General features: G+C 39.5%; 1 protein-coding gene across 5 annotated transcripts in view; it reads left to right on the forward strand.

Annotated features, from left to right (window-relative positions):
• Nucleotides 1-22,179, forward strand: part of LOC108706612 (protocadherin Fat 1) — a 173,242-nt gene that overhangs the window by 143,776 nt on the left and 7,287 nt on the right. For 3 of the 5 annotated variants that reach the window (XM_041579499.1, XM_041579500.1, XM_018243176.2), the window contains exons 15-26: nucleotides 1,263-1,477; nucleotides 3,468-3,605; nucleotides 3,820-3,963; nucleotides 7,200-7,397; nucleotides 10,524-11,325; nucleotides 11,411-11,542; nucleotides 12,164-12,321; nucleotides 13,381-13,843; nucleotides 14,245-14,398; nucleotides 14,718-14,828; nucleotides 15,096-15,733; nucleotides 16,168-16,302. In XM_041579499.1, the coding sequence (XP_041435433.1) occupies nucleotides 1,263-1,477; nucleotides 3,468-3,605; nucleotides 3,820-3,963; nucleotides 7,200-7,397; nucleotides 10,524-11,325; nucleotides 11,411-11,542; nucleotides 12,164-12,321; nucleotides 13,381-13,843; nucleotides 14,245-14,398; nucleotides 14,718-14,828; nucleotides 15,096-15,733; nucleotides 16,168-16,302 (3,288 nt within the window). Of the gene's footprint in view, nucleotides 1-1,262; nucleotides 1,478-3,467; nucleotides 3,606-3,819; nucleotides 3,964-7,199; nucleotides 7,398-10,523; nucleotides 11,326-11,410; nucleotides 11,543-12,163; nucleotides 12,322-13,380; nucleotides 13,844-14,244; nucleotides 14,399-14,717; nucleotides 14,829-15,095; nucleotides 15,734-16,167; nucleotides 16,303-19,079; nucleotides 20,043-22,179 lie in introns of those variants that run through there. The other 2 variants (XR_005964876.1, XM_041579501.1) reach the window with 2 other exon arrangements.

The raw sequence follows: 22,179 nt of genomic DNA on the forward strand, positions 1-22,179 counted from the left end.
CAGGGCCTTATTAACCATATAGGCACCCAGTGTTGCTTGCCTAGGGTGGCAGCTTCAGGGGTGCCTATATGAGTACCTCTTGCTTTCAACGGTGCATGAGCAAAGTCTATACTGCATATTTAATGTTTAGGAAAGAATGTCGGTGGGCAGTTGGCAGTGCCTAGGACAGCTGTGTGAGTATTTCCTAAAAAGGGAGATATATTTAATAGACATTAATGTTTCCTATAGGGTACAAGTTACCCTAAGGCCATTGGGGGATAGTTGCAGTTTAACAGCTGAAGAATAGGAGCAACATAGTAACTTATGTTGACAGTAGAGTTGCCTTTTCACCTGGCCCGCCTGGAGTGCTTTACTGCAAATTGCTAAGCCTAGAGTTTCTCCCCAATCCCAAAATAATTTTTCCTGCCCCAAGCAGGCACATGCATGGTGCAGAATTTTCTACAAATATATATCCAAGATATATATCCAAGATATATGTCCCAAGGCTCAATTAGTAGTTAAAAATCAAACAATTTTTATTACAGTTCACATTTAAAATGGTACAGACTGACCCGCATGGCCCACCTTACGCGTTTCATACCCTCCGGTACTTAGTCATAGGTGTCTTTGAACTCATCATCCAGCCATCACAAATTCTGGATGGCCTTGCATAAAGGGGTTGTTCACCTTCCAAACGTTTTTTTTTTTTCAGTTTAGTTGTTTTCTGATCAAAACTGGCAGCTCAGTGATCCAGGGACATTTGGAACTGTTACAATTTGCTACATTTAGTTGATACAATTCTCAGCAGCATCTGAAATATTATTGATTATTGTATCAATTCAATTCTGCCTTTAATAAAACTCAGGGATTCTGCTCAGCAGGGACAAAGATAACAAATGTATCAATTTAGAATAGTTAAGAGAGTCGGCGACCCCCGCTCCGGGAGCTGCTTTAGAAGGTGAAAAATGAAACTTTACACTTCAGTATTAGAAAAACTATCACAAATAGAAAGTAATTGCAAAAAGTCTTTATTACTGGGCAACTATTTGAAAATGACTAAACTGGAAAAAGTGTTTGAAGGTGAACAACCCCTTTAAGTGATCCTACCCCGGAGTTAATGACAGGTAGCTCAGCAGCAGATGCTCAGCGATAACCTGATCTTCTTGTACTGCAGCAGGGATTTCGGATCAGGAATATTAATGGCAAATGAATATAACTCAACAGAATAACGCTCAGGATCCCTCTGCTTCTACTGACCTTTTCATAATGTAATGTTTTGCCAGGAATGATATTTATCATTGTCAGCTTGGACTATGAAACAGCTCCGGAGTTCTATTTGACGGTGGAGGCCACGGATGGGGGCACGCCTCCTCTTAGCGACATTGCAAGTGTGAATATCAATGTAACAGATGTCAACGATAATTTCCCAGTTTTCAGCCAAAACACATACACAGCTGTGGTCGGAGAGGACGCCATGTCTGGGCAATCCGTTCTTATGGTAATTTCCAATGTTTTGCCGCACTTCTGATAGTTAGCCATGCTTCTCTTCATTTTTTTTTTTCTTAATTTTTATATCTGTTATGGTTACAGATTTCTAGTCCCATGTAATAACTTTTCTCTTAAGTGCAACAGGGGCTGGTAGGGAAGGGGTCAGCAACTGGCGGGTTATCAGCTTTGTCTGGTTTGTAATGCCAGCAAATAGCTGCTCCCATACATCCAGCGAGCACATGCTCTAAATACACAGATTAAGGAACAGATTAAATTCTCTATTATACAGTTAGTTACACTATACTGCAGGTATTATTCTGCTTCTGAATTTAAAGGGCCATTAGCAAATGTTAACAGCAAAAATGTTATATATATATGTGTGTGTGTGGGTCAGTACTACACCACAGTTGGCTGAGCGCAATCACAATGTTTTTTTTACCCACAATGCAGCGTTCTTTTAACATGATTTCAGCAAATTTTCAGGAGGAGATGTGCCTGATGCTATTGGCAGTTGATGCATCAAGATTTGGGCATTTGCACTCCTATTCTTTTTGCTCAACTGCCCTGTGGCTAGGGTTGCCACCTGGCCGGTATTTTACTGGCCTGGCCAGTAAAATATATACTCATATATACTGGCACCTCATTGTATCAGACTTTTGTTTTTTTTGTTTTATAGATTATATGATATACCTCAATGGAGTATCTTTTGTTTTGCTAACCCAAATTAACATCTAACATATTATACAGGGGTACAAGTAGTACACGTATGGGACCTGTTATCCAGAATGCTCGGGACCTGGGGTTTTCCAGATAATGGATCTTTCCGTAATTTGGATCTTCATACCTTAAAGGGGAACTAACGTGAAAATGAAAATTTGATATAAGCTTCAGCATACTGAAATAAGAAACATTCTAAATACAATCAAATAAAAATTCTGTACTTTTCCTGTAATAATCAAGTTAATCTTCACTATCCCTCTCTCAGCATCTGTTTCTCTTCATTCTGTCTTCATGCAGGAGTTGGTTGTCAGATATTCATTGACAGTTAGATCCAGTATATCTTATAGGGGGGCCTCCTTTTGCCTAGAAGATGTATTAGAGCTCAGTCTATTAAAATCACCAGACATCATGCCTCTCTCCATGCAGAATTTTTGCAAAATTCAGTTTTTTTGTTTGTACTGGAATCAGTTATTTGAGTGAGCTCTAATACATCTGCTAGGACAGGAGTCCCCCCCTATAAGATATATTGGATAATTCAACTGCTGCGTGAAGACAGAATGCAGAGAAACAGATGCTGAGAGAGGAACAATGAAGATATGCGTGATTATTTAAAAAAACAATGCAGAATTTTTAATTGATTGTATTAAGAGAGTTTCTTACTTCAGTATGAGGGAACTTGTATTAAATTTTCATTTTTGCCCCTTAAGTCTACTAGAAAATCATGTAAACATTAAATAAACCCAATAGGCTGGTTTTGTTTCCAATAGGACTACTTATAACTTAGTTGGGATGAAGTACAAGGTACTTTTTTATTATTACAGAGAAAAAGGAAATAATTCTTAAAAATTTGGATTATGGAGCCTTTCTGTAATTCAGAGCTTTCTGGATAGTGGGTTTCTGGATAACGGGTCCCTTACTTGTACAGGGTGTTTTTAGAGGAGCAGAGGCATCAACCCAAACACAATGCTGCCTTGCCAGCTGCAGTTCTGCAATGTGATGGGATAAAGAAAAGAAGTATCTGTATCATGTTCCTGCAAGCACATATACAACAGTTTGATTTGAAAGCGATCGTTAAACATAATACACCGAATCTTTTATGTTCCTTAAGGCTCATCTTTTGTTCGGTTTTGTTGAGCTATGAAGGTATCACTGAAACTATTGAAATATGCCTATTGGGATCTCTCCTAATAAGTTAAAACTAGGACATGAGGACGAATGACTTCAAAACCATTCACTTGCCTCCCTATAAGTGCTCCAAATGAGAATATGCTTTTATCTAGGTGGTGGCAGATGACGCTGATGGACCTTTGAACAGCCACATACGTTACTCAATTACGGACGGCAACCAGGGGAATACATTTATCATTGATCCAGAGAGCGGGGAAGTTAAAGTGAATAAACTTTTAGATCGAGAGCTGGTGAGTCACACACGGAACTTTTTCCTGCTCCCTTAGCAATTACCTACTAAACGTCGTTACTGCGGCGAGATTTGTAGCTTTTGCTGTGGGGAAATTAATCGTTTTCCATCTTTATACTCGTGATTTATGTCTCCTGTTTGATGAGTACATCGTAATAATAAGCCTGTAATTCTGCACAGAATGTCTACTCATTGATTTTTCTCTTTGCTTTTAGATTTCTGGATATACATTAACTGTACAGGCAGAAGATAATGGCAAACCCTCCCGACGCAACACCACAACTGTCAATATTGATGTCTCTGATGTTAATGACAACCCCCCAGTGTTCTCCAAAGGGAACTATAGCATTGTTATACAGGTACTTGATTGGCGATTCTGTTTGTATTTGTGTCTGATCATACACTAAGGGCAGAGACACACGTGGAGATTCGGGGAGATTAGTTGCCCAGCGACAAATCGCCTCTTCTTAGGGCGACTAATCTCCCCGCAATGCCTTCCCACCGGCTAGAATCTAAATTGGCGGCGGGATGGCACTCGGAGCTCTTCGTTTCCAACGGCGGCGAACGAATCGATCCGAGTGCCATCCTGCCGGCTAGAATCTAAATCGTAGTTCGGGGAGATTAGTCGCCCGAGGAAGAGGCAATTTGTCACCGGGTGACTGAATCTCCACGTATGTCTCTGGCCTTCGTTTTCCAAGGGCGGCGAACAAAGCAATCCGAGTGCCATCCTGCTGGCTAGAATCGAAATCACAGTTCGGGGAGATTAGTTGCCCGAGGAAGAGGCAATTTGTCGCCGGGCGACTGAATCTCCACGTATGTCTCTGCCCTAAAGGGGAAACATAATTTCTCTTGAGTAAAGAGGACCATACATAGGAAGATCCGACTGACCTGATCAGTTGGCCGTCAGGCAAATGATGGGATCACTTTATCCATGTTAGTGGATTCTACTACCTGATGTAATCCTCTATGGTCTAGTTTTTTAGTCTGACTGCTCAGTATCTGTATGAGCAGTTATTGATTCATTGGTGAGCAGTTATTGATTCATTGGTTAAACTGTAGAGGGTAGGGAACACAACTGTCAACTAACTTGGTGTTTATCAAAAGCAAGTTGGCAGTTGTGTGCTTAAAGATCCCTACCCTTCCTGCTGTTGTTACAGCTGTAACGTTTCAAAAATGACTGCAGAAGAAATGTATAATGCAGAGTTGCTCACAATGGCGTATTCTTTCATTATACGAAGATCATTTCATATTTTCCCCCAATATCTGACACTTATTCACATTGTTTATGATGTAGATAAAGTTCTCCAGGTAAAAAATCATTATTTATGCATTAGGAGTGAACACTTGAGATGTATAAAAGTCAAGGAGATTTGTCACATGAAAAGGAATTAGCTGAGTGCTGTGACAGTACGGCTTTAGAGAAGTCTCCATGTGTGACATTATTTTCCAGAAATGTAAAGCTGAAGCGCCAAAGGTTATTGCCTGTCCCTGCTATAAATGCCGTGGCATTTCCTGCTCGCCAGGACCAGTATTGTTGTTCTGTTTATGCTCGCTATGAATTAATGTATTTACTTTCACTCCCATACTCTATTTGCTCCACAATCCTACTTTTATGATTTACAATCTCGACGTGTGATTCATGCTGACAGCTCGGTTTAGAGGTCACCAAAGAACGATGATTAAAGAAAGGGAAATGATAGTAGAAAAGAAATTGTTTTATTACAGGTTCATTTATTCTCCGTAGACTTATCAGAATCTTTTAGGCAGCATTTCTGTGATGGAAATCCCAAGGCTTTTGCTGTGCGCCGTCTGCGTTGCCTTCCTTATTAGGGAGAAAATGCCAAAGGCTAAGCAAAATTTCCGCTCTTCTGGTTTACACAAGTTTTGTTTTAGGGAAAGTTAAATTGGCTTGGCATCACTTCTCACACAATGGGGACTAACAAGCAGTTCTGCTACTATTTGAAGTTTCATTAATTTAAGACTTGATGCATGCAGGATCAGCAAAGTAAGCACTTGTAAAAATGCATTTCACTGGGTTCTGTCACCTTTATTTAGATTTTATTTAGATGAGGCCTTTTGTGATAGCACTTCAGACTTCAAAATTCAATTTCTCCCACTGTGTATTCTGTATATAATGCTAAAAGAAAGTCTAATGGTGGCCATGCACAAGGAGATCCACTCGTTGGCGATATTCCACATTGAAGTGGGTGATATCGGGCTGATCCGATCGTGGGCCCTAGGGCTCAACAATCGGATCAGAATGGAGACCAAACGGGTGGTTGCATCAACGCGAAGATGCGGCCACGATCCAACGGGATTTTTTAACCTGCATGATCGGCATCTGGCTGGCTTTCGGGCAGATATCGATCGGGACACCCGCCGGATGGCCCCACACAAGGGCCAATAAGCTGCCGACTCGGACTGTCGGCAGCTTTTATTGTCCCGTGTATGGGGCCGATAAATGTGTATAGATAATAGAAAGATATAATGATTGATTAGATTGATAGGTTGATTGATTTAATAAAGGATACCCATACTCCTATAACAGGATGATTAATGCACTGTTACTGCTTTCAAGTGGTAGCCTATTTATAAGTAAGGTCTACATTCATTTTCTTTTTTTTCCCTATAAATGTTCAGTAAACATATCACACTTTTTGTTTTCATTCTCTTTTATCATTGTAGCTGGATGAAGAAGCCCAATGGTTTCAGAGTCTCATTAATAGACCAGTAAAAGAGTGGTCTCTGGTGGGCAGAATGGGAAAAATGTTATGATGCTTACTTAGTAGTGATCAGCAATATTTTTTGTCCAGTTTCGCCGCAAAAAAAGACACCCATAGACTCCAATGGGTGAAAAAAATAGTTGAGCGTCCAAAAAATTGTCCCCATAGACTTCAAAGCATTTTGTGAATTTTGCTGCCGGCCATTGGGTCAGGTTAGCCCATCGCTATTGCTTAGATTTATCCTTTTTATTGCTGTTATAAAATGTGTATGGATCTCCAAAGGTGAATGGCTTCAAGTTAGTCATTCCTGACTTACATATGTAACATACCTATTGTTAAACTGTATATTATGTGCTATATACTTTAATCTACATTTCTCTTCCTAAGGGACCCCTGTAATGTTGTTTGGTCTAGAACAGGGATCCCCAACCTTTTTTTTTTCCCAGGATCAACAAATGTAAACAGAGTTGGGGATCAACCGAAGCATTAAGAAGTACCTGAGATGCCAAATGAGGGCTGTGATTGGCTATTAAGCAGCCCCGTGTGGACTGGTAGCCTACAGGGGGTTCAGCTTGACTGTTCACCTGGTTTCTATGCAACCAAAACTTGCCTCCAAGCCAGGAGTTCAAAAATAAGCACCTGATTTAAGGCCAGTGGGAGCAACATCCAAAGGGTTGGTGAGCAAGATCTTTGCCACTGGTTGGGATCACTGGTCAAGTACAATACCCTTTCAGCACTGCCCTAAACCCATCCCAGAGAATTACTTGCCTGTCATAAACAACTGCATCTGTTCTGCGATATTGTTTTTGGAAATCTAAGGCTTTCACACGAGTTTGCCAATCATGAATCTCCTTTAACCTTTATTTTCCCAGGAAAATAAGCCATTCGGATTTAGCATCTTGCATTTGGCAGTTACGGACAAGGATTCTTCACACAACGGCCCTCCTTTCACTTTTGCGTTTTTGAGTGGAAATGAAGACAACACTTTTCAGATAAATGAACAAGGCTTTGTTACCACCGCAGGGACACTAAGTCGGAAAATCAGAGATAACTATGTGCTGCATATTCAGGTATATACAGGTGCAAAAGCATTTTTGGTCATTTTATATCAAGGCCAGGCTGTATTGCTGCATTCTCTTTTATGCTATAAAATGTAGCACAAACACTATGGGTTCTGTTTGTGCTTATTTGTGTTAAATGCAAGAAGAGGCACAATATAATGAAATAGGTTTTCACGTTTCACATTAAGGGTTGCTTAGTAAAATGCTCCTTGTAAGATTTTAGGTAGGGTCCAGAAGGGTGCGTAGGACTCCTGACATTGAATGTATTGCAACAAATAGAAGTAAGAGGTGAAGATTTACATTTTTAATAAGCAGCAATAATTTTGGCTATATATTACTTGTAAAAAAAAGCTCTCAAAAATCCATAGATTCCTATAGGCTTCTCAATCACATGCTAATATTCTGCCAGTCCAGTGAAGCACAACATTGATTTATTATGTAATCATGTCTTGAAAAAATGGACATATGAACATATTTTTTGTATAGGCCCCCAAGGGCCTGTGCATAGGGCGACAGCCTATATATATTAAAAAAACAAACCACTCAACGTGCTGATGGACACCTTAGGTTTAAAGGAAAACTATACCCCCAAAATAAATACTTGAGCAACAGATAGTTTATATCAAATTAAGTTGCATATTAAAGATCAAACTGGAATATATATTAAGTAAATATTGTCCTTTTACATGTCTTGTCTTGAACCATCATTTTGTGATGCTCTGTGTGCTGCCTCAGAGATCACCTAACCAGAAATACTACAACCGGAAGAAGTGTGGAACCAAAAGACAAAACTCTGTCTGTTAATTGGTTCATGTGACCTAACATGTATAGTTTGTTTGGTATGTTTGTGTGCACTGTGAATCATAAGATCCCAGGGGGCTGTCCTTATTTTTTAAAATGGCAGTTTTCTATTTACGATTACCCAATGGCACATACTACTTATGAAAATGGTTTATTTACATGAAGCAGGGTTTTACATATGAGCTGTTTTATGTTTGAGGGTATAGCTTTCCTTTAAGTCTGGAAGTAGGCAGACTGTCCTATGCATGTGCTGGTCGCCAAGGGCGGAGACAGGTAGGTTCAGTACAGAAATAAATCTCTGTGTAAATGTGTTTGTACATATGTATATTTGAATATGTTTACAGCAAAAATAGTTCTTAAAATTAGGGATGCATGCAATTCAAGATTTGGTTAAGTTAAAGCTCTAGACAACTGAATGCAACAAAAGTTTGTTGACAGTTTGTTATAAATTTTTAATATGCAAATTTGGTATTCAGCAAACTGGAGGATTTGGTGGTTGGATTAATGCAAAAAGATGGATTTTGAACTTCTTTTCTTTTAAATGAAAAGCGGTTCTTTCAGACCTACTGTGGACATAAGCACAATGACTATTTCAAAAGAAAATATAAAGCTCTATTTTTTGTGTGCACCTGAATGCCAATGGCATGCTTACATGAGAAAATTAAATTCTCCTGAAATTCTCCTAAAACAAAAATAAAATGACCCATCACCTACAGTATGCTGTCTAGCCGTGGGATGAACATTTCTGATAGGAGTTTGTCCCGTATCCAGACAGTCCTTTGGTAAGAGCGGTCTCCCCCATTCAGAATTCTGCTGATTTCCAGTTTAGTGGCAGGAAAACCTTTACAAAGACAAACAACAAAAAACTGATAGCTGGACACTTTATTCTAGGTTAATTAAGCATAATATCGCCAATGAACTGCTTCCTGTTGGTTTAAATAAAATGGAAGCCAACTAAGCATACAGAAAACGTATTATTCTTGTCTTCATTTCCTCATACCCTTTGAATTCTTTCCATGCTAGTAATCTTGGAACGCTGCCCACAAAATGTTTTGGTTCCAAATATTAGGATTTCAGGATTCCTCCTACAATACAGTGGTGTAGTCTGAAAACCAGTGTATAATAAGGGTGTTTCTAGAAATCCATTGAGCGTGGGATATTATTATATGGCAGTAATAGGGAACATGAAGGACTCAATCTGCTGTGAGACTTCAGTGGCCAGAGATTTTATTAATGTAATGGGGTCATATATTTATTAATACAAGGCTGTACATATCAGGGTTAGGATATATATCTGCTCATGTTCTCCCATTGTGGCTGACCCACCCATACATAATAAACCTAGTATGTAGTATAAGTATGTGGCTTTTTAAAGCCCTTCAGGACTGAAGGTTGACTTTCCTATCTTAAGACATGTCTGTACTTGCAGACTCTGTACTTTGTTATGCTTGTACTCTTCCAATCTGCAATCGATCCTCAAAATTTCTGAACAATTGGGCTCATTTACAAATACAAATATGATGCATCTGCCACCAGTTGCCAAAAACACATGCAAATAGCCATGTTTTTTACCCATGGTACAGCATGCACACAACTTGTGCACAAATTTGCATCTGCTTTGGTAGATCAGTTTTTGTGCCAATGCAATTATTTCCAGCATGCCAATGTGGGTGGCATTAATAACATTCTGTAGTTCTGAATGTGTGTTCAGTCGGGGCTAAAAATACTAAGAGAACCCTGGATGTAATACCTTGTAAAGGCAGGTGTCACTTGCAGGACATACTTTTCTGTCCCTAGTATTCTGCATCCTGTGTCCAAATGCATCAAAGCAGCCTATACATGCAAAATTGCATGTTACATTGGGATTTGCATTTAATAAAACCTGTTTCTGTTGGTGTTAATTAAGTGAAATTCTTCCAAATAACCCCTATCATTTCTAATATGTTAAGTTTTGCAATTACACCAGAGTTTCATTTGTTTCAATTATTTACATAGGCAGTGAGGAACGGAACATTCTCACATAGGTGGTGAGGGGCACAAATTAATGTTCATTCGAAACCCTTCATTTAGCTACACATATTAATACCCAAACATTCCAGTTAATTTTACTCTTGATTGTAAAAAAAAGACTCAGCCCATAGTAAAGGTTGAGTTGAAAGAAACTTTTAAATCGTTTCAAACTCTGTTAATCTTTAGTAACCGTTTTATCATGTTCAGGGTTAATTTTTAATGTAGTTTTAATGTAGTTGTAGTCTGTTCCATTTAAATTATAACCAAAGGCGCCACACCCTTATAGGTTTTGATGTTGAGTTCTTTTGTATGTGATTTTTGCAGGTGTCGGATAATGGGAAACCGCAGCTATCCTCTTTCACCAGTGTTGACTTACGGGTGATTGAAGAAAGCATCCACCCTCCAGCAATTCTACCTTTGGAAATCTACATTACAACCTTTGGGGAAGAGTACGCAGGCGGTGTGATTGGCAAGGTCCATGCCACCGATCAGGATGTTTACGATACGCTGACTTACAGTCTGGATCCCAAAATGGAAAACCTTTTCTCTGTTTCCAGAACAGGTGGCAAACTGATAGCACGCAAACAGCTGGATGTCGGCCAGTATCTGCTTAATGTCAGTGTCAGCGATGGGAAGTTTACCACAGCGGCTGATATTACTGTGCATGTCCGACAAATAACACAGGAGATCCTGAATCACAGTATCACGTTCCGTTTCGCCAACCTGTCTCCAGAGGAATTTATCGGAGACTACTGGCGCAACTTTCAGAGAAGCTTGAGGAACCACCTGGGTGGGCGCAAAATTGACATTCAGATCATTAACTTGCAGCCTTCTGAGCCAACCAAAAATCTTGATGTGCTTATCGCAGTAGATAAGCCAGGAAATGTACATTTTGCACCCAAAGTTCTCATCCACAAAATCAACGCATCCATTGCAGAAATTGAAGAAATTAGTGGTGTTAAAATCCTTGAGGTTTTCCATAAACTTTGCTTGGACGTGGAATGCCCTCTCAGATTCTGTGATGAAAAAATATCATTAGATGAAAGCGTCATGTCAACACACAGTACTGCAAGGCTCAGCTTCGTCACACCAAGACATCATCGTAGAGCAATCTGCCTTTGTAAAGGTAAGTGCATGTTCTAAAAATGTTCATAAATGAAGCCATTTTATCTTAACTTGCATGTGCCGTTGACCTCATTCCTTTGTTGTAGGAGGAAAGTGCCCCACTCTGGACAGCATGTGTGAAGAATATCCTTGCCCTGAAGGTACAGAGTGCGTTGTTGATGTAAAGGAAGGAAAGTACAACTGTGTTTGTCCTACTGACAGGCCTGGACTGTGCAATCGTAAGATCCTATTTTGACACCATATGTATATAGAGATAGACAGGAAGACATCTTTTTTATGGCAAATTATATTGTTCATTAACAAGAATAACAGATTGTGAATCAATACAGTGGAATATTTCTTGGGGCCGGATTTATTTATTTGACCCAGTAGAGCGGCGGTCCCCCACCTTTTTTACCCTTGAGCCACATTCAAATGTAAAAAGATTTGGGCAGCAACACAAACATTAAAAACTTCCTGGGAATTTCAAATAAAGGCTGTGATTGGCTATTTTGTAGCCCCTATGTGGAATGGCCACCTACAGGAGACTTGGTTTGGTAGTTGACCAGGTGTATATGCAACTACAACTTGCCTCCAAGTCAGAAATCCAAAAATAAGCAACTGGTTTCAGGCCACTGGGAGCAACTTTCAAGGGGTGAGCAACATGTTGCTCATGAGATACTGGTTGGGGTTCACTGCAGTAGAGCAATTTTGGGTTCCAAGTCAACAGGAAAGCTGTGTGATTCTGCATAGTCCCTAAAGCAAAGCAATAATAAACGGCAAATGATACCTTCTACTTAACAGCATCTCATAACACGTGTGTCATAACTTAATATATAAATATACACTTTCTCTTACAGTTGGCTCATCAGTAACCTTTACTGGGAACAGTTACATTAAATACCGATTAAAGGAGAATGAAAATAAGGAGGAAATGAAACTTTCAATGAAGTTACGAACATATTCTGCTCATGCGGTGGTCATGTATGCGAGAGGAACGGACTACAGTATTTTAGAGGTTTGTGTTTTTGCATCTTATTTAGAAAATGCACCCAACCTATTGTAACTGGAACCTTTATTGACTACGTTTCTTAGTATCCTAATTTGGCCAGTGGTTAAGGGAACTGCAATATGTTAATTGAAAGCCGTAAGCAGGTTGCTGAATTCAGAAAGCTCTGGTACACCAGCACAATTCAGGTATTTACCACTAATAAAGGCAAAAAGGTAAACTTCCATTTAGAATGACAAACTCATAGTGTTATGTTGGATTGCTAATGGTTAGCTTCATCCTGCTAACTGAAGTCTACAGACGTAAAGGAACCGAGGGATTGAGAACTTCAGTGAAGAGTTTAAATATGGGCCTATTATTATTCTCTTCATATGCAGAGGATGCCTGTCATATCCAGACACATGGATGCCAGTAGGCAAACATATTGAAATGAAAATTTAAGTGCGTGTCAGTTAAACATTCAGCAGCTGCTTATCAATAAGCTGAAAGGAGCTCCTCTTTGATTTTTGTAGACTCACAGCTGGATCCCATAAGTCACATTCTCTGCAAGACTTTGAAATAACAGTATGTTATTATTATTATTATTATACATTGCTGGGCAAAAACAGTTTAAGACAATGATATCATGTATGCCCAGAATGTTCTTGCGACTCTGAAGATGCTCTTCAACTACAACGCTCATCCAACAGCTAGCTGTGGGGGGGTCATGGATCAGCAGCAGCTACCTGCATCTTAGACTAAAAGTAAAATATGAGTATTCTTCTTTATTGTACAAATAAAAATGTATTTTGTACATGTCCCAGAACATTTCATAACCAACTGTTGCTGTTCTCCCAAGACCAATGACCTCCCTGGCACATTAGTTGGAGCTTTTGGATTTTATTCTGTTCGGACTGTGTAATACTTAAAGCATTTTGTAGTCACATGACATTGCACCAGCAGCTAAATGGGCAAGGTTATGTAATACAATTGGAAATTTCCATGCAAGTCTTTTTTGGTTTGCATCCCACTCACTGCATAATACGATATGTGTTCTGTAGTTAATTACGTCTGCTTTCGTTATTTTAGATCCAAGGAGGGAAACTGCAGTACAAATTTGATTGTGGCAGTGGGCCTGGAATAGTGTCAGTTCAGAGCATTCATATCAATGATGGCCAATGGCACACCATATCTTTGGAGGTGGATGGGAACTATGCCAGGCTGGTACTGGATCGCGTGCACACGGCATCTGGAACAGCCCCCGGAACACTCAGAACACTCAATCTCGATAACCATGTGTTCTTTGGTGGCCATATGCGCCAACAAAGTTCCAAACATGGAAGAAATCTCCAAGTGACTAATGGGTTCAGAGGATGCATGGACGCTGTTTTACTGAATGGCCAAGAGTTGCCTCTCAATAGCAAATCAAAGAATACTGTACACATTGAAGAGTCTGTAGATATTTCTTCTGGATGTTCACTTTCTGCTGCAGATGTCTGCTCAGGCAATCCTTGCCAGAATGGTGGCACGTGTTCCCCATTGTCAAATGGAGGTGAGTTCCCCACAAAAGAAGAGATATACTTCTATTCTGATAGCTTTGCACTGCACAATTTTAATCAGGATCAGACAGATTCAGGCAACACAGATGTTCTGAGCAGCAAAGCTGGCTATGGTAACTCAGAGTTAGAGAGTAATACAACCAAGCAGGTATAGTAACCCATGCCAACCAATTAGATGCTTGCTTTTAAACATACATACTACCTGTTAATTTATATGGCTTACTATAACTGGTGCCCCTAGTATTACTTAATCCCTTTAGAAATATACAATAGCTCCAGTATTAAAAGCTTTCTATTCTTGCCTTAATGATGAAAGTATTAATAAAAAATAATTAATTCATCTGTTCATGGTCTCCAAATCTGGAATTATTATGTTTATTCTTCTGTCTTGCAGGATATTATTGCAAATGCTCATCATTGTTCATGGGCACCCACTGTGATATTAGCATTAATCCTTGTGCCTCAAACCCTTGCCTTTATGGTGGCACCTGTATTGTCGTCAAAGATGATTTTATGTGTCATTGCAGAGGAGACTATACTGGCCCAAGGTAAGATCATAGATACTTTTATTTCATTCTGTTCTAACAGAACAGAAACATATTAATGTTGTCTAACCCTTTAGCAGATGTTTGGGAGGCAGTGGCAAATAATTTTTAAAATATAAAACTAAAACTACATTGGCAGTTCTTGTGTTCAGCAACAAACCACTGAAGTTATGTAGAATCATTGTTATTGTGTTAATTCATAGCAGCTAATCGGCAATTAGGTGAAAGAACCTGAATAAGTTATAGGCTCCTGCTCTGGGTCAAATGTGCAATTAACCTTCTCATTATGTTAAAGAATATGATGTTATCTGTTCTATTCCAGGTGTCAGTTTGGTCCATATTGCAAAGATAACCCATGTAAGAATAGCGGCAAATGCATTGACAGTTTAGATGGACCTGTGTGTGAATGCGAATCAGGTTTTCATGGGGATAGGTAAGTATATTTTCTTTCAAATTAGGGATGCCAACTATGTGGTATATGGGGATGCACCCAGAACCCCAATGCCTATAATGGGATTCAGGGCAAAATAATTAAACTACGTATGGAGAATGGCAGATTTTGTTATTTTGAGAATAATAAATATTGTCATGTCCATCATTTCCTATAAGGGGACTGGAGTTATGGTGCAGGCATAACATTATTTGTCAGAAATATTACCCATAATTAAAAGCCGTATTCTTTTTTTTTCTTTTTCCAAAGGTGTATTAATGATATTGATGAATGTCTGGAAAACCCCTGTCCAAATGGTGCCCTGTGCGAAAATACCTATGGTTCTTATAGTTGTAACTGCAGTATTGGATATGGTGGGAAACACTGTACTGACGTCCTACCCAACAAATATGTCTCAACATCCTGGAATATCGGCTTGGCTGAAGTTATAGGGATCATTGTCTTTATAGCGGGCACCTTCTCCATTGTTATTATATTTGTTGTGTGCCGCAAGGTGGCTAATAAAAAGAAGAAGAAGAAGCGGCAGTCCGAGCCAGAGGACAAACACTCTGGGGTCTCTTCAGCCTTTTTACCAAGGCAATTTTTGGATAATAAATTGAATAAGAACATCTATTCAGACATCCCACCGCAAGTCCCTGTCCGGCCTATTTCATACACTCCCAGCGTTCCAAGTGATTCCAGAAACAACCTGGACAGAAATTCTTTTGAAGGATCTACTATTCCAGAACACCCAGAGTTTAGCACGTTCAATCCAGACTCTGTTCATGGACACAGAAAAGGTGTTGCAGTTTGTAGTGTAGCTCCTAACCTTCCACCCCTGCCTGCATCCAACTCCCCATCAGATTGTGACTCTATACAAAAGCCCAGTTGGGACTATGACTATGATGGTAAGCAAATTTCACTCATATCAGTCTGCGCTGTGATTGGGATATTCATCTCTTCACTCACTAGATTTATTAAGATGTCATAAAAGTTACAACATTAGCCCTTATTGACTCAGTGAGCCATTTCTAAAAGCCTACGATGCTGGCTAATGTTTCCTATTATGCCTCCTTGCAGATGCCCATGTTTAACATTTATTGCATGACTTGATATACTTTCATTTCAATGTTCCAGTTAGTATGAAGGTTGCATGTTGCCATTCTTCAGTCACGGTCATGCTGTTGTAATTATTTTTTTTTGTTTTCGCGAAAAATTGTACTGGAGACCTGACCGATCCTGAACATGTAGTGTATAACCCTAAGGGGCCATTATCAAAGATGGAGCTTGTTAATTGAGTGCCCTTCACACTTTGACACGGTATGTTCTTTTATGCTTACAGCAAAGGTTGATCTTGAACCGTGTCTTTCAAAGAAGTCTTTGGATGAAAATGCTTGTCATCTATACAATCCTCGTGAAAGTATGTCTGAAATACAGTCTCTAAGTTCCTTCCAGTCAGAGTCTTGTGATGATAATGGTATGTACTGGATCCTTCTGGAGTAGATCATTCTTACAGCATCTTATTTGCCTTTAACTGTCCCCGCCACATGTTAGAAGTAATGGAGACTCTGCTACAGTTATACATGGACACATTGCCGTACCTTAGGGGAGAATAAACAATAATACAATAAATATACAATGTAACTTCACGTCTTCCACCAACTGTGTTTAGAAAACTATGCAGAAATGGCAGAGGTTTCTTTGAACACAAATCTTTGATGTGTAAATTTTTTATATGGGTATTAGAATTCTTCCAATAAGAGAAAAGTCCTCGGTTTTGTTTTGAAAGGTTAGTGTTTTTCTTGGTATTGTCCCTTTAGGGTAAGGTCACACCCTGGGAGATTTAGTTGCCCGGTGACTAATCGCCTCTTCTTTAGGGTGACTACCCGAACGGCTTCCCCCTGTCTTCCACCTGCTAGAATGAGAAGTGCCGCGAGTGCCATGCCGCAGGAGATTTCTCATTCTAGCAGGCGGAAGACAGGGGGAAGCCGTTCGGGGAGATTAGTTGCCCCAAAGAGGAGGCGATTAGTCACGGGTGACTAAATCACCCCGAATCTCCAGGTGTGACCTTACCCTTAGGCCTTATTTGCAATGTAGCAATTTGATCCCTGGAATTTTATCTTTTAAAAAGTTACTGCACAAAAATTCCACAATAAACTTAAGATTTAAGGTCAATAGTTACTAGAAGATGTAACACTATTTCTGATGCATTTCTTCTCAATAGTACTTTTGAGAGATCATACATAAAACAAAATATTATTGATATATGTATTTACTAAAATACTCTTTAAAGGCCTTAAGCTCCACAAGAATATAATCCTGATGTAATTTGGCCACACATATGGTTGTGCTGTGATCCAGTGGAATAGCTCACATGCCAACAAACCATATCAGTGACTCTTGTGGTCATGCCCAATATCCGACATATAATATGCCTGGATTTTCCTTTTTTTGGCTGATCTATTGTAGTTGGCATGCATATGCTGTATGAGCCATACAGTCCAGTCAGAAATTGGCCAAACGATATGAAAAGTTGGTGAATGTGGCTGATTAAAATGAGAGCTGCTTCTGAGGTGGTTATTTGCTTAATTAGACCTAATGAGCTTTTATTCCTCAGATTCTTTAGTTTTAGTAAAAACAATGATGGACAGTTTGGACAGTTTCAGCCAAGCTTGCCTAACACATGCATGTACAGGTATGGGAACTGTTAACCAGAATGCTCAGGACCTGGGGTTGTCTGGATAATGGACCTTTCCATAAAACTTCGGTTTGGAACATCGTACCTTAGGTCTACTAGAAAATCATGTAAACATTAAATAAACCCAATAGACTGGTTTTTGGTTCCAATAAGGATTAATTATATCTTAGTTTGGATCAAGTAGAAGGCACTGTTTTATTACTACTTTTAATCATTTACAATAATTTTTAAACATGGGGATTATTTGCAGAAAATAGAGTCTATGGGGCAAATTCACTAAGCGCCGAACGCTAGCGTTACCTCGCTAGCGTTTGGCATTTTCGTTGCTGCGCAAATTCACTAACGAACGCTGGCATCGATTCGCTAGTGTTACTTCACACCCTTACGCCTGGCGAATTTTCGCTACGGACGTAACTACGCAAATTCACTAACTAGACTTCCTTTGCCACCTCAGACCCGGCGAAGCACAATAGAGTAGATAGGGATTGCTTCAAAAAAAGTCAAAATTTTTTCTAAGTCCCAAAAAACGCTGGCGTGTTTTCTACATTATGGGTGATAGGCTGAAAAAGATCGAAAAATTTTTTGGGGCTCCCCTCCTTCCCCCTACATTTCCTAACTCATGGCAACTTACCTAGACAGTGGGCACATGTGTAGGGCAAAATAAAAATTTTATTTGATGTTTTGAAGGTTTCCCAGGCATTTGTAGTGATTCTACGTATTCCTCCATTGAAATTTGAATTTGGCGCCGTATGCAAATTAACCAACGCTAGCGTAACTTCGCTTCGCTTAGCGAATCAACGCTAGCGCAACTTCGCAACCTTACACTACCCCTGAGTGCAACTTCAGATTTTAGTGAATTTGCGAAGACCTGGCGAAACTACGCCTGGCGAAGTGCGGCGAAGTTACGCCTGGCGCAACTACGAATCTTAGTGAATTTGCCCCTAAGTGAGACTGCTTTTTCTTAATTCAGAGCTTCCTGTATAATGGGTTTCCAGATAACAGATCCCATACCTGTATCTGGGCTTTTACTGAACAGAACAAGGGGTCTATGCAAATACTAATCATTGTGCGATTTAAGTCGCACTAATAATTAAAATCTGAAATCTGTTGGAAGCGTTTCATTGCACATTTCGATGCCCTACTCTACTGGACTACTTTGGTACTTTGGTTGCAAATACACTTTGGCCAATTGTTGCCTTTTTGAGGCCATAGACACACATGCAGATCTTAGCTGTGTTTTTGGCGTGGTTAGTGTACGTTTTTTAAAAAAGCAGACCGTTGCATGTACACTAGTGTTATTGTGCCATTGCCTAAGCTTAAACCACTAAGCGTATCTATGCGGGTTTTCTTAAAAACCGTGCCGAAAACGCGGCTAATATCCGCATGTGTGTCCATGCCCTTAGGTGATTTATTTGACTAAGCTGTATAAGAGTTGGGAAACACTTAAGTAAGAATATGCACTCGCTGTGTCCTCTTTTTTTCGTAAATGTTGTATTTTAAAAAGAAACTGCTTACAGGGTTCTGTTCTCTTTCTCTCTCTCTTGCTGCGGGCTCAGTACCCATATGGATCAAATCACCAATGAGCGAAAGCAGAGTTTGAGATGGGGCTGATTGTAAGTTTGTTCCCATCTGTAATAAAGGAAGTCAAACGACAGTGGCATAATGTGTTCATGTTGCAATGTGCCTTTGGTAGCATGGGTACATGTGCGCCACTAGGTGTCATGTTTACTCCATTTTTTTATTTCACCATGTAGCGTGGTCATTATCATTATCTTACCTTTTAAAGTAAAAAAAAATGTAGGTAATATTTTTGCAACTCCCAAACTATCCCAAACCATATGGGTATGATAGCAGCTGGAATCCCTTAACTTTTGGAGAGCTGTGCATGTTAAGTCTTTCAGATTTTAGAGTTAGATAAACATAGAAGATATTTGTTTACTCTTAGAGGAATGGTTTCTCCTGTTTAAACCTCCTATATGTTTAAAAGAGAATGTCTTTATGATGAATATATACCTCCCATTCTTTTATGGAGCAGTTACCATGGAAGCAGCAGAGGGACATAAGTCTTGTTTCATCTCACTAAACTTCTAGGATAGATCATGCCTTCTGTCAGTTGTTGACATGCGGCTCTCCAACAGTTTATGGACTTCAACTCCCAGCATACTGTTTTTTTTCCATATTTCACATCCCATGTACAAATGTGTATTATAACAAGGATTCCTTGGGCTTGCTACCTACCTGTGTTATGCACAAAGTTTACTATCACCAACTAAGCATGATGTGATTCATGGTCATGTCTCATACAAGTCATGAAGATGTTTTTACATCTCTCCACCATTTCTGGCATGGAAAGGTAGTCACTTCATATTCTGGATGGTTTGTAATCTTCCTTTATTACTCATTAGTACTGAAGTGGCCGTTCTGTCTGTTGTGTCGTATTTAAGGCCGAGTGTTTGTGGTGTGAAGGAAAGTTTTCACTGGAAAACAAATGTGGAAGGAAATAGCAACCTTTAAATATATATATATATATACAGTGGTGTGAAAAACTATTTGCCCCCTTCCTGATTTCTTATTCTTTTGCATGTTTGTCACACAAAATGTTTCTGATCATCAAACACATTTAACTATTAGTCAAAGATAACACAAGTAAACACAAAATGCAGTTTTTAAATGAGTGTTTTAAATGGGTTTTTATTATTTAGGGAGAAAAGAAATCCAAACCTGTGTGAAAAAGTAATTGCCCCCTGAACCTAATAACTGGTTGGGCCACCCTTAGCAGCAATAACTGCAATCAAGCGTTTGCGATAACTTGCAACGAGTCTTTTACAGCGCTCTGGAGGAATTTTGGCCCACTCATCTTTGCAGAATTGTTGTAATTCAGCTTTATTTGAGGGTTTTCTAGCATGAACCGCCTTTTTAAGGTCATGCCACAACATCTCAATAGGATTCAGGTCAGGACTTTGACTAGGCCACTCCAAAGTCTTCATTTTGTTTTTCTTCAGCCATTCAGAGGTGGATTTGCTGGTGTGTTTTGGGTCATTGTCCTGCTGCAGCACCCAAGATCGCTTCAGCTTGAGTTGACCAACAGATGGCCGGACATTCTCCTTCAGGATTTTTTGGTAGACAGTAGAATTCATGGTTCCATCTATCACAGCAAGTCTTCCAGGTCCTGAAGCAGCAAAACAACCCCAGACCATCACACTACCACCACCATATTTTACTGTTGGTATGATGTTCTTTTTCTGAAATGCTGTGTTACTTTTACGCCAGATGTAACGGGACGCGCACCTTCCAAAAAGTTCAACTTTTGTCTCGTCGGTCCACAAGGTATTTTCCCAAAAGTCTTGGCAATCATTGAGATGTTTTTTAGCAAAATTGAGACGAGCCTTAATGTTCTTTTTGCTTAAAAGTGGTTTGCGCCTTGGAAATCTGCCATGCAGGCCGTTTTTGCCCAGTCTCTTTCTTATGGTGGAGTCGTGAACACTGACCTTAATTGAGGCAAGTGAGGCCTGCAGTTCTTTAGATGTTGTCCTGGGGTCTTTTGTGGCCTCTCGGATGAGTTGTCTCTGCGCTCTTGGGGTAATTTTGGTCGGCCGGCCACTCCTGGGAAGGTTCACCACTGTTCCATGTTTTTGCCATTTGTGGATAATGGCTCTCACTGTGGTTCGCTGGAGTCCCAAAGCTTTAGAAATGGCTTTATAACCTTTGAAATTGAACTCAGGTGTGATAAACCACAGTTAAGTTATTTTTTAACAAGGGGGGCAATCACTTTTTCACACAGGCCCATGTAGATTTGGAGTTTTTTTTCTCCCTTAATAACGTAAACCTTCATTTAAAAACTGCATTTTGTGTTCAATTATGTTATCTTTGACTAATAGTTAACGGTTTTTGATGAGCAGAAACATTTAAGTGTGACAAACATGCAAAAGAATAAGAAATCAGGAAGGGGGCAAATAGTTTTTCACACCACTGTATGGTGTCAATGTACTGTACTAAAACACTAGGCTGGGGTTGTCAAAGCATTAAATATAGTAAACCATTAATCATTATACTCTGGTATGATATAAATCTTGTATGATCAATGTACAGTTTATGTCAGACTTCCGGGTCTGAGTACAAAGCTTCAGATTTTGGTTCTCCCCAAAAACACAGATACATGCACCTTAACTTGGGGTTCATTTGTACCTTAAAATTGTGTGTTAGTTTCTCATGTGGCCACCTCTTGTGCCACAATAATATATATATTTTATAGTATAAAGGGAACCTGGGTCTGACCCAAGGGTCCAATGGCACTTACAGGTTCTGTAACCTCCTGTTGTGCTGCCCATTTACCTCCCAGTGCATTATTTAATGTTACTTGCCTGGCTAGAGGGGCATATTATATTTATTGGCACCTCTGTTTTCTTTAGAAAGCAGTAATAGTTCTAAAAACATTTGTTTTTCAGCGTTATACTTTTGCCTTAATTGGTTCTTTATATATCTTTATGTATATATGTGTGTATTGTAGTCATCATATGTATAAAGAGATAGTAGATATATAGTAAATTATGCTAATTTATCCAAAGCCTATTGCCATCTAACTTGTATGCCTGGCCACAGCTGGCCTTTTGGGGTGTTTGAAATTGCACAAAGCATTGGTCACTTTAGCTGGTCATA

The sequence above is a fragment of the Xenopus laevis genome, chromosome 1S (genome assembly GCF_017654675.1).
Source record: "Xenopus laevis strain J_2021 chromosome 1S, Xenopus_laevis_v10.1, whole genome shotgun sequence".
NCBI classification, from domain to species: domain Eukaryota; kingdom Metazoa; phylum Chordata; class Amphibia; order Anura; family Pipidae; genus Xenopus; species Xenopus laevis.